The sequence below is a fragment of the Balaenoptera ricei genome, chromosome 5 (genome assembly GCF_028023285.1).
Source record: "Balaenoptera ricei isolate mBalRic1 chromosome 5, mBalRic1.hap2, whole genome shotgun sequence".
Taxonomy (NCBI): Eukaryota; Metazoa; Chordata; class Mammalia; order Artiodactyla; family Balaenopteridae; genus Balaenoptera; species Balaenoptera ricei.
In genome coordinates, this window is record NC_082643.1 from 139,935,624 (window position 1) to 139,948,025 (window position 12,402).

General features: G+C 55.3%; 1 protein-coding gene across 21 annotated transcripts in view; it reads right to left on the reverse strand.

Moving 5' to 3' along the window:
* Window positions 1-12,402, reverse strand: part of ABLIM2 (actin binding LIM protein family member 2) — a 152,328-nt gene that overhangs the window by 18,762 nt on the left and 121,164 nt on the right. For all 21 annotated transcript variants that reach the window (XR_009503401.1, XR_009503400.1, XR_009503395.1 and 18 more), the window contains one exon: window positions 4,151-4,212. Coding sequence is in view for 1 of the 21 variants with exons in the window: in XM_059923664.1 (XP_059779647.1) it covers window positions 4,151-4,212 (62 nt within the window). In the remaining 20 variants the exon portion in view is untranslated. The remainder of the gene's footprint in view (window positions 1-4,150; window positions 4,213-12,402) is intronic.

The window sequence follows — 12,402 nt, forward strand, 5'->3', positions numbered from 1 at the left end:
GGTGACTCTCCGTGACCCTGCACCTCCTCCACTTGACTGAATGATTCCCCTTGGGAGTTTTCAAGAACAATATTTGCAGACGTTTTCTCAGGCCACTGACAAGGACCCCCGTGCACCTGCCTGGTTAGGGAAGCTCCAGCATAAAGCAAGGCAAACCTGTCTCCCACCTGGCCCGGCCGCGATACGAAAGAGAAATGCCGCCCCCTAGTGCCCGCTGCCCTGCATCACAGGCTGTAAACTCCCTGGCCACCGCCACCCCCTTGGGCAGCTGGAAACCCACTTCCTGGCAGCAGAACCGGCTTCCTCTGGTCTGCCAGGCTCTGAGACTAGACAGAGACTCTCAGGAGGGAGGGTGGGGCATCCCCCGGGTGGAGGGGGGGGGGGTCACCGTGTCAGTCCAGAGCAGGGAAAGCGCTCTCTACTCCTGGCCTTCTAAATGCCAAGTGGTGATTATTATCACCATTTAATAGCCGAGGCTCAGAGACGTGAAGCGACTTGCCCAAGGTCACACAGCTAATATATGGAACTGTAAAAAATTTAACCCGTGCATTTCACTTTTCAAAAATTATACTGGGATTGATAACGGTGAGAAGGAAATCGTGGCCATTCACCATTGTTCTTTTCTTGCTAAAGCTCACATTGGAGTGTGCCATTTTACTCACTAGCCACTGAGGTGGAAGTAAGAAGGAGTAGAGACTTGCTTTTATAATAGCTATTCGTTTGGGAACCACGCTACAGAACTTAGAAGATTTCACGACTATAATGTTATGTGTCCTGGCAATAACCTTAAGAGGTAAGGATAATTTTTTTAAAGACTAGGAAATAGAGACTCATAGAATTTAAGTAACTTTTGCCCAAACACACACCCAGGAAGTGGCAGAGCTGGGATTTGAACTCGGGGCTGCCTGATGATAATGCATGTGTTCTTTCCAGCATATCTGACTTTTACAATTTGTTAAGGTTTTCTTTGTAGTGACATACATGAACCTTTTTATTAATGTTTTAGGGATATGTGAAAACCCGATTCAAAAGATACGAATTTTTTTCATATGCCTATTAGATTAAGTTCGCTGTTTGCACTATTAAATTGATCTCCATACTTTTTTTCTCCTTCACTAGATCCATGTCTGATTTCAAAAGAGTCATGTTCAAACGGCCTACCATACTTGCGTTTTATCAAGGTCTCTGGCATTGCCATGTTGCTTGGCACATTTAAATTTATGAATGCTGTTAACTGCTTTATAACTTGTGTCCTCATGAACTAGTGTTCCTTCTTTTTACCACAAATTCTACTGACTCATCTTAACCTTAACTTCTACCTTATCTGACATTAATACTGCCACTCATGCTTTCCTTCTACTTGTGATTTTGGTAACTCTTTCCCATCCTTTGACTTCTAATCCAGTAAAAAATAATTTGTGTTTATCTCATGATGATACATGTTTTTCTTCTTTTATTTTTAAAAAAAATCTAACCTGAGAGTCTTTGTCATTTAGTAGGAAAATTCAGTCTGTTCTTATTTAGCATCAGGGTTTTTTCAAAATGGGACTCCTTCCAAGGGGCTACCGTGTGGATCTGTCGGTGACCAGCGGTCAGTCTCTTAATAGCAGACCAGGTGGCACATGTTGGAACCAATGCTGTCTCATCCACAGGAAAGCCTTTAGTAGGTGGCTGTTTCCCTATTTATTCTACAGAGAGGTGTGAATATCCACCACGTGTCAGGCTCTGTGGAAGGCTAGTTATCAGGACATTTTAACAAGCTTTGGGACATATGGTGCTGGCCCCTTGTGACAAATCCCTTCCAGAACAAGAATCAGGCACATCTCTGCCTCCCCTGATTTACTGACTTCCTTCCTTCCATTTGACAATAAGAACTACACAACTGGTCACGCTCAGGAAGCTCACAGCTAAGCGTCGATGCTTTTTCCCATACAGTGTTCTTCTGTGTGTCTCTGATGTAATTTTCTCCTACTTCTTTCTTTTCCTCTCCTTTGGGATTTGCTGTTACTGGGTTTTTGGTCACTCTGCATCTGGGCTTTTACTTTAGGTCACCTGGAATCCTTTCAGAAAGTAAAAACAAACCAAGGAACAACTTAATCTGACATGGCTGAGCTGTAAAAGACTGGTCATCAAATTATCTGGCTTTTCAGCTGAGAAACAGGCATACGATTACATTAGAGTCTTAGAAAGAGTGAAGGAAAAAAAAATAGGAGAGAACATTAGTAGGGAAAAAAGAATCCCCCCAAAAAGTCAACAATAATTTTTATCAATTTCCTGGATATTCTAATGTGAAAAGCTAAAAATCCTCCTGTGGTGATGAATTCCATCTTTATCGCCTCCCCAAGATGTGCAGGACTCACTCACAGGCTTTCTGACACTCTGCTCCCCACCCTGAGGCCAGCAGGGGAAACATTCCCAGAGGGTTCAGCTCTCGACTCTGTAAAGCTTAAGAGTCTGCTCTCTGCTCTAGGAGAGGCCTGAAGATGGTGTCCCCGCCAGAGTGTCTGGATCAGCTGTTCCCAGACTCCTTGGGGGTGGAGCCTCCGGAGGCCACGCCTTCCCCACAGGTGCTGGGAGCCATCGACCCACGTCCTTCCAGCCTGGCAACCAAGAAGGGACTCTCCCTAGAGGATGCACAGCCCGGCCGCCAATGACGCAAGCCTGGAAGTGCTGACGTCCATGCTCTTGTCTCCCCTATTTTGAGAGAAACCCCAGGACTTGGCTTGGGGAGTGGGACGCCTTGGCGTGGACGTGGCCCAGTCCGTGACCTCGGCACTCACGGCCCCTGAGTCAGAGAACAGCCGTGCCAGGTGAACAGAGAACATTCTGACTGGTGCCCGCCGCCCTCAGGACCCTCCCGCTGAGCCTGAGGATCCACGATCCCCGGCGCTGTGGGGGTTCCGTGGACTCCTGCTTTCTCATGCCTCCTGCATCCTTCCTTAGAAGGGAATTCAGAGAAGCATGCTACGTGCCCGTTCCAACTCGGCCCATTCTGAATAAACGGGGTGGGGGGGAGTGGTTAGTGGGATGGGTGGGGTTCCCTCGAGCAAACCGTGCAGAGGCACCTGGGCCCAGGACACACACAGCGGCAGGGCCCACAGAGCTCGAGAATGACTGAGAAAGGCCCGAGGACACCCGCAGCTTCCGTGGTGGCGTCCCTGATCTTGGATGTGCCCCTGTGCCTGGACCCTGGATTTGAGGTCTGCCTGAGGGGTCGCTGTCCCCTGCGTTACACACTTGTGGCTGGGAGCGCCCCAGGGCAACACACGGGGACTGAAGTCTGAGTGGCTTCTCTTGGGGGGTGAATGGCCTCGGTTTGTGGACAAACTTCCTCTGACCGGGAAAAGGCTGCCTCAGTGGTAGCAAGTCTCCTGGGGCTGTGTGTCTGTGTGTCTATGTGTGTGTGTGTGTGTGTGTGTGCGCGCGCGTGTGTGTGTGTGTCGGGGGTTGGCGGGGGTCTGGTGTCATCACGCCTGCTCCACCTGAGGGGTCCTCACTGGAGGCCTAGTAAAGCTGTGGGGAGAGGGACAAACACGAGGGCCCAGCTGCGGGGGACAAGTCAGGCAGCACGCTGTCTGGGCTCACGGTCTCATGTCCCCGGATTCAGAGAGCTGGGAAGGGGGCAGTCAAAGCAGCCTTCGGCTGGGAGTGGGCAGAGAAGGCCGGCCCCTCGGTGTGGCCCCAGTAACGGTCACAGTCTAAGGGCATCATCAGTGGTAACCATGGTGATGGTACTAACACCGGGGGCCGGGGAGGAAGGGCGCTCCAGGGAAGGAAGTGGAGTCTGGGCCCACATGGCCCACGAAACCCCTCCATCCTTTAAGATCCTTATTAGGCTCTAGGTGACAGGAGAAGGACGGTCAGGAGGGCCTTAAAGAGGGTCTGATTCCTCTGGGTGGCCCCGCTGCCCCTGCCCCCCGACACTGAGGTCTCCCTGGGGGCTGGGGGCTGGGGGCTGGGAGCAGAGGGGAGGAGGGGTGTTGCCGGGTGGTGGTCTGGCCCTGGGTGGAGTAGCAGGCAGACGTGGGTGGGCGAGCAGGGTCCCCAGGGCCCATCCTCCTGGCCGTGTGGTCACCAAGCTGTGGGAGCCGCCCTAGCTCACGGCGACCGTTAGTACGCGCGTGCGGGGCGTGCGGGGTTGAGTACCTACCCGGTGGTCCAAGCCATTCTTGCCATGTCCTGGGACAGGGTCAGACTTGGAATAGGGGAACCCTGAAACAGACACAGCACAGCTGTCACGCACGCAGCCAGGCTCGACCGGGCGCAGGAGGGGGGCTCACCCAGGTCGGCGGGGCTGCGCAGGTGACATGGGATGGCCCTGAAGATCCCACCTGCCTCATTCGAGACCTCTAGCCCCAGGGCACTGACTGAGGATGAAGCCAGGAAGGGGGTGACGTCCCCGAGCCCACCCATGACACCAGGAACATCACAGAGCCTGACCCGGCCTGGCAGGCACCCGCATCCTCTGGAAGCCTCTATCACCAGGCCAAGCTCCTCACCTGGCTGACCAGGAGAGTGGGGGGCAGAGGGAGGAAGGGGCCCCCATGCAGGGTAGGGCTGTGCCAGAGGCGGCCAGCGGAGGCCCAGCACCACCAGAGGTGGCCTGCAGACTATTTTTTCAAAACCCTTGAGCTGTTTGCAGTTGGGGGATTTCACATTAAAATCCAAATTTCTAGCTTCTCAAAGGGCCAGTCTGAGACACTGGGTCCTGGATTCCCTGTGGGAATCCCACACCTGGTCTCCCTCCATTGATCACATCCTTGGCCGCTCTGGGGGGCCCAGGACTTTGAGACACCCCCCCCCCCCCCCGGTTAACCGCTTCAGTGCCATGTCTGGAGAGAGCAAAGCAGAAACTCCTGGCTCAGAAGTGAGTGTGGGATGTGCCCCAGAAGGGAGCCCAAGGGGCACAGCCTGGGCCCCCTGGAGGGGCAGGGGACTGCCACCACCCTTAGGAGGCCTTTCCCGGCTGCCTGAACTGTCTTCCCATAGCCCGTGGGCCCGTAAAAAGCAGGGGCCATGTCTGCTGCATCTGGGGGTCCCTGACCCCCACAGCTCAGGCAATAGCACTGGCTCCTGGGAGCCACCGGGCTGCCCGCGAGGGCTCAGAGGGGACGGCGGGTCCCATCCCTCTGCGTCCACGAGGCTGTGAACCGGAGGACTGAGCTTCCAAAGGTGAGACGGGCGCTGTGCACAGAACCGCCCGTCTGTCCACCCGCCCGCCCCCTCCAGGAAGGCCTGCTTCTGAGCAAAGGACGCTGATCGAGCCAGGTGCCTGTCTTGTGGGCTGGAGGGTCAGAGAAGACATTCTGTACAGGCCACACTCAGGAAAGTCCTCAGCTGGGGACCTGCCTCGGGGACTTGTTTGTCCCAGGGTGGTCTGTGGGAAGGTTCCAGATGTGGGTCAGGAAGGGCCTTTCACAACATCAAGGGCAGGGTTCTCAAACTGGTTTTAGCCGAGGAGCCCTCTTGTCACAGGAAATCTATGTGAAAACTCCGACACGTGAAACAGAGGAGAGCGGAGCTGGAGGGAGAGAAGCGGGGCCAGAGGCTCGGGCCAGGCCTACCGGGCATCTCTCCCTCCTCCTGGTCGCCCTGGGCTCCGCCAGGTAAGTGACCTTGCCAGCTCCTCCCATTTCACAGAAGGGGAACTGAGGCCCAGGGACACAGAGGGACCTGCCCAAGGTCACCCAGCCCTGGGACACAAGACAAGGGCCTCTTGACTTACAGTCCTGGGGTCCCTCCAGGACACACCTGCTTCCCAATTTACACCCAGAGCCAGGCACACTCGGGCATGTGAGGCTGTCGGGTTGAGGATCTAAGGGACCCTCAGCTGAGACCCAGGAGCTCCTCATCAGCCGGGGATGCTAGAGTAGTCTTCTCAAAGCGGCGTCTCCAATAAGCAGCACCAGCCACGCCTGGGAGCTTGCTACAAAGGCAAATTCTCGGGCCCCACCCCAGACCTATAGACTCAGAACTCTGGGGCTGGGGTCCAGCGGTCTGTGTTTTACAAGCCCTCCAGGGCATTTTGATACACACTAAGGCTTGGGAACCCTTAGGGCCCCGAGAACAACTACGCCCTCACCCCCAGCCTTACCTGCTCTAAACCAGGGGTTCTCTACCCAGATGCACTGCAATCACCTAGCCAGCTTCTAAAATCCCCTGTGCTCAGGCTGCCGGCCTCTGGTCTCACAGTAGGTGTAGAGACCTTACTTCCACTCAGGCCACTTCATCTTCCTCACTCATCAACTATGACTGTCTTCGCTCTTTCTTCTACCTGCCTTGAGCTTCCATATCCGATGGTGTAACAATTTTTGCTTCGATCATCAATGATTTAAGAAACTCATCACAAGCAGGACAGTCTGTTATATTGACCCCGTATTGTAACCTGTTTTGATGTTCTTCCTTTCTGAATTTCCGAGCTCTCTTATCATTTCCTTTCTGTTTGGAGAACTGCCTTTAGCCAAGTACGTCTGCGAGTGAAAACTTGTCTTAGTTTTCCTTTGTCTGAGAATGTCTCCATTTTCCATTCATTCCTGAAGGATATTTCCATCCAAGATAGAATTCACATCCACAGCAAATGTCTTTCTGCACATGAAATAGGTGCCATCTTCCTCTGGCCTCCATGGTTTCTGGGGAGAAATTGGCTGTCATTTGCATTGGTGTCCCCGGTAGGGAGAATAATATGTCTTTTCCCTCGGGCTGTTTTCAGTATTATTTTTTTCTGTCTTTAGTTTTTGTAAGTTTAATTATGGTGTGTTTTGGTGTGGATTACTTTGAGCTTTTTCTACTTGGGGTTCACTCAGTTTCTTGAGCATGTTAAGTTTATGCCTTTTGCCAAATTTGTTAAGTTTTCAGGCATTATTTCTTTGAACATTTTTCAGACCCATTCTCTTCTTTCTGGGACTCCAGTGATACAAGTGCTGTCTGACAGGTCTCGGAGGCTCTGTTCATTCTTTTCTGCTATTTTCTCTCTGCTGTTCAAGTTGGATAATTTCTGTAGTTCTATCTTCAAGTTCACTGATTCTCTCCTCTGACAAATCCCGCTATTCTGTTATTGAAACCATCCAGTGAATTTTTAAATCTTGGTTATTTTATTTTTCTTTCCCATAATTTCCATTGGATTTTTTTTTTTGATTGTTACTTTTTTTTTTCTTTTATTTTTGGCTGTGTTTTGGGTCTTCGTTTCTGTGCGAGGGCTTTCTCCCGTTGCGGCGAGTGGGGGCCACTCTTCATCTCGGTGCGCGGGCCCCTCACTATCGCGGCCTCTCTTGTTGCAGAGCACAGGCTCCAGACGCACAGGCTCAGTAATTGTGGCTCATGGGCCCAGTTGTTCCGCAGCATGTGGGATCTTCCCAGATCAGGGCTCGAACCTGCGTCCCCTGCATTGGCAGGCAGACTCTCAACCACTGCGCCACCAGGGAAGCCTGGATTCTTTTTTTATAACTTGTATTTCTTCTGTGAGATTTTCTTTTTTTCTTTTTCATTTGTTTCAAGAGTTTTCGCAATTGTTTGTTGAAGCATTTTTGTGATGACTGCCTTAAAAATCCTTCTCAGGATAATTCCAATATCTGATTCTTTTCAGTGTTAGGATGTGTCGATTGCCTTTTCACATTCAAATAGTTATCTTCATGGTTCTTGGTGTGATGAGTGATTTTCCACTGGATCCTGGACATTCGGGTATTATGTTGGGAGACCTGGATCCTAGCTAAGTTTTCCATGTTAGCAGGCTGTCACTGTGTTTAGGTTTAACACGTGGGGCATGGCTTATTACGGGCTGTGAGTCCGAAGACAGTTTAGTTTTCAGAATGCTCATTAAAGTGCTCTTCTGGTCTGCTGCGTCCACCTGGTGTTTCTGGTAGCAACCTGGGGTGAAAGGTGCTTCCCTGGTTGCCCCGTACCCCGAGGTGGGGGTGGGAGACACCAGCCATGGATGGAGAGTGTTTCCCTGGGCCTATTCTCCAGGCTGCTGGGCGCCAGTGGGCCTCCTGCTGGGTACCAGGGAGGGCAGTCATCTACTTGGTCACCTTGTCTACTGCAGGGGAGGTGAGAGACACTGGTCCTGCGTATTTCCTCAAGTTCTCAGGTCTCTGAACAGTCCAGCTTCCTCTCTCTACCCTCCAGAGTTCTGTGATTGTCTGCCCTATTGTTCTTGGGCTTTTCAGTTGTACTGAGTGGGGAAGAGCAGGGAGAGAGGAGTCTCCAGTATCACATCCCTGGGATGCTATTGAGATCCATTAGAATTGGCCTCTCTCTGGATGGGACCAGCCATCAGTAGACTTCAGAGGTCCCGGGATCCCACGTGCAGCCGAGATTGAGAACAACCCATTTAAAAGGTCCCTTCACATATTCAGAGATTTTGTTGACTGTCACAAGCCAAGGCATTACACATGAGCCCATTTTACAGTTCAGGAAGCTGAGGCCTAGTGAAATTAAGTGACCTGTATAAGATCAAATTGTTACTCACGAAGAGGGTGAGACAATCTCCCGGGACCCTAGCTTCGGGAACCGGTAACCCTATCTGCTCCAGCAGCTCTGCCCTGGTGAGGGTTTGCAGGCGTGGGAGCCTTCTAGGGACCTGCCTGGCATACGGCATTGGCTGGCCTTAAGAGCGTGTGCTGTGTGTGTATTAGAGAGAGAGAGAAGGCGCACAGGGAGAAGGCAGGTGCGCTGGACCGGGACAGGTGGCAGCTGGGTACTCACGACCTCGAGTTGTACCAGGCCCTGCGGCCACTGGACACCTGCCCACGCCCCATGTCCAAGCTCAGCCTAACCAGGTTCCCTGTCACCTCCTCCCAGAAGCCCACCTGTGGCAGCCTTGCCCTCAGCATTCTGCTGGGATTGATCTTGGGTCTCCTTGGGTGTGTCCATCTTCTGGGCTGGCTTGTCAGAGGTTAGAGCAACCACTGGACGGATGGGCAAGGAGAGGCCCCTTGCAGGTGGAGGACTGTTCCAGGTGCAGCTACAGGCACGTGGCTCATCACAGCATCCAGGATGCTTTGTGGACAACGGTCAGGAAGCCGTTTCCCTGGGCAGATCTTCGTCAGTTTCACCAGGATGGTGAATGGTTCTCAGTTCACTGACATGTGAATATGTAAGTTTGCAGCTGCGTGGCCCTGTGCAGGCTCGGGTCCCCTCTCTGAGCCTTGGCATCCCCGTCTGAGGAAGAAGGGGCTGGGACCCCCTTCAGCCCCTAGGAACAGGAACAGGAGGCCCCTTGGGCCGTCTGAGCTTCAGGCTTCAGAAGCAAGCGAGAGGGGCCCACTGAAGGCTCACCATGGCTGGCTTATGGACCTGACCAGCTCTGTGTGACACCCCGGGGCTCAGCCCATAGGATGCCCACGTTTGAGCCCCAAAGCCCAGGTGCCACCTGCCAGGAGGACTGGATCATCCCCACTTTTACAGACGAGGCGATTCCAAACTCAGAGAAGTTTGCTCTCATACCCAAGGTCACATAGAAAGTGAGAGGCTAGGATCCAACCCAGCGGGATCGCACCCGCTGCCGACCCCTCATGTGATCTCATGCACTCTGTCGCTCCCCCCCTACCCCCCACCGTGCTGGGGCCCACGAAGGAAGGAAGGCTCTGCTCAGGGAAGACCTGGGCACCCACCGCCCCGTAGGCACTCACTGGGGGGCTGCTGCGGGCACAGGGGGAGGCACGGGGGGCCCATCTGGACCCTGCTCCCCAGGAGCTAACAGTCCTCAGGGGAGAAAGGACACACAGGGTCATAGATAAGGGGCTCCCGGCGGGGGTCGGGGGAGGGGAGACAGAGCTCCCAGGTGGGCGGGAGCACCTCAAGACCCGGGCAGAGCTGTGTGTAGGGGGACAGAGGAGGCCCTGAGAGCTGTGACCTGGGACGTGGGCTCCTTTCCCCGGACACCTGAGGGTCTCAGGCACTGCCTGTGCCCCTGCCCGCAAATCTGAGGCCACACCCCATCCAGTTCCCCAGCTGGGGGCAAGCCTGCCCATCACGGGGGGCACAGGGACCTTTGCTAAAAGCGAAGAGTCCCAGCCAGCCCCCAGACAACGACAGAGGGCTCTGTCCTGGTGCCCCCCTCTCGCACCTGGAGGTGGCTTCTCCTGGGCCAAGGTCCCCTCCCTGACGTCTGGAACCCTCACCGCTCTTGCTGGGGCCGAACGTGAGCAGGGGGCAGAGGGCACTCCGTCCCTCCAGCTGGAGGCCGGGCGGGCCATGCCCTCCCCAGCAGTCTCTGCCCCAGGGGACTCCCAGCCACCTGCTGGATGCCGGGTGCCGGACGCAAGCCCTCCGCTCCCTCGGGCCTCTCCCTCCCAGCCTTCCCCCGACCCCTCCGCTGGCCCGGGCTCTCTCCATCCCTGGGCCTCCCCCTGCCCACGCTTTCTCCATCCTCCCCGCCACGTGCTATGGAGATGGGAAACAGAGGCTGAGGAGTGGGAGTGAGGTAGGCGTTGAGCAGGAGAGTCACGGTTTCTTTGGGCCTCAGACCCTTTTCAGAAGTACCACAGCTCAGGAACCCACCTGGGGGAGGGCCTGGGTCTCAGGTGACCCACTCCCACGCCCCCAGGCCCATCCGGGAGCCGAGGACCCCTGTGACTCTGCCTACAGCCCAGAATCCTTTCCTGAGCGCCCAGCCCATCCGTCCACGGCCCGGCAGCTCCGTCTGGGCGTCTCAGCCTCCCGACTCAACATGAAGAACCCACCTGGTTCCTGCCCAGCTCTGAATAGAGGTGCTTCCACCCACCTGAGCCAGGACGCCCCGGGTCATCCCTGATTCCGCCCCCCCGCCCCGCCCCTCCTCCACCGCTCGCACCAGTCCTGCTGTTTAGACTGTTCAGGGGGGCCTCCCCATGGCTTATCTGGACACCCTGGTCCCCTGAGCCCCAGCCCAGCAGCCTCCAGTCTATCCTCTGCAAAGCTGCGCGTCCGTGTTTAAACACATAAAACACGTCACCTCATCTCCTGCTCACGGCCCTGCCGCACCGACCCCAGGCCCCAGCACACAGAGAAGAAAATTCCCAGCATCACACACAGACCAGCTGTTTCTGGCTGCCCTCGCCCGCCTCCCCACTGGCTTCCTGTTTCCCAAACTGCCACCTTGCTTCTTGCCTCGAAGCTCTGTGCATGCTGTTTGTGCTGCTCAGAACCCCCCAGGACACCCCCCAGGACACCCCCAAAAGACCACCTCCCCCAGAACCCTCCCCCAGCCTGGGTGATGGCAATGCCCCTCTTGCCCCGATAGTCCGGCTGAAACCTCAGTGAGAGGCGGCCAGGGCTCTGCTGAGAACCCCTAGGTCCGCCCTCCACTTGGAGGCCAGGCCGAGCCCCCCCAAGGCCCATAACGCCCTTTGTGACCCTGCACGTCCCAGGCTCCACCCCTCCCCCAGAGCCCAGCGGCCAGGCTTCACCTTTGGGAGGAGGGCCCACTCCCACACCTACTCCTTCAAGCCCGCAGCCCTCAAGCCCGCTCACTTAGCATCTCCCTCCCCCGAGCCATCGGCAGCGCCTGGCCCCCCGACCTGCACGCGCCATAGGCCTTACTTTCTAACGTGGTTTTTGTCTGTGTCCCTGCCTCCTCTGGACCGTCAGCTCCTGGGGCCGGGGTGCTGCTGTGTGTTTGGCCTCCGCTCTGGCCCCAGGACCTGTTCGGCGGTCACACCCTGTCCCTGGGCCTTCTCTTGCTTGTCCAAAAATGAGGGCCAGGACTGAGGTCCCATCAGTGTGATGCTTGTGGATTCTGCCCCTGCGGTCCTCAGGTCCCAACGCCCAGACTGAGGATTGCCCACCCCCCAAAATTCTCATGGGGTTGGCAGACAGCGAATCAGGTCTCTCTCTCTTTCAGCCGTGGACTAAGAAATGTGAGAATGACTTTTTCTTGCCTGGAAACTCCAGAGGACTAAAGGGGGTGAGGAAAGCCACTTCCGGCCAGGCCTCAAACCCGCTTTCCTCCTGCCAGCAGGGAAGGAAAAGTGGAACAGAGGTGCTGTCTCCCGACCTTCACACTGGTGGGCACTGGGGGTGAGGGACCCAGGAAGCAATCTCGGATCCCAGCCCCAGACCAGGCCCGGAATGGGTGGGCAGCAGGCGAAGACAAGGGGATGGGACTCCATGGGGACAGACACACAGAAGGTGATGTAAAACAGCAAAACCACAGGTAGGGTGGGCGTGCAGTGGTCCCCACGGGACCAACCATCTGCACTGCCTTGGTTTCTAACGTGGAGCTTTCCTCACCCCGACCTCCAAGCCCACCCTAATTCCCCTCACGTGCTGGGATTTGAGGAAGGGCCTTATTCCCTTTGGAAGGGTAGGGTCCTTTCCAGGGATCACTGAGTCCTCAGGGAAGGGTCTCCAGCTGGCCTGGGGCTTTGTCTTACTTCAGCACACCTGTGACCACCTGGAGGGGGATGTGGGAAAACCTCAAAAGGG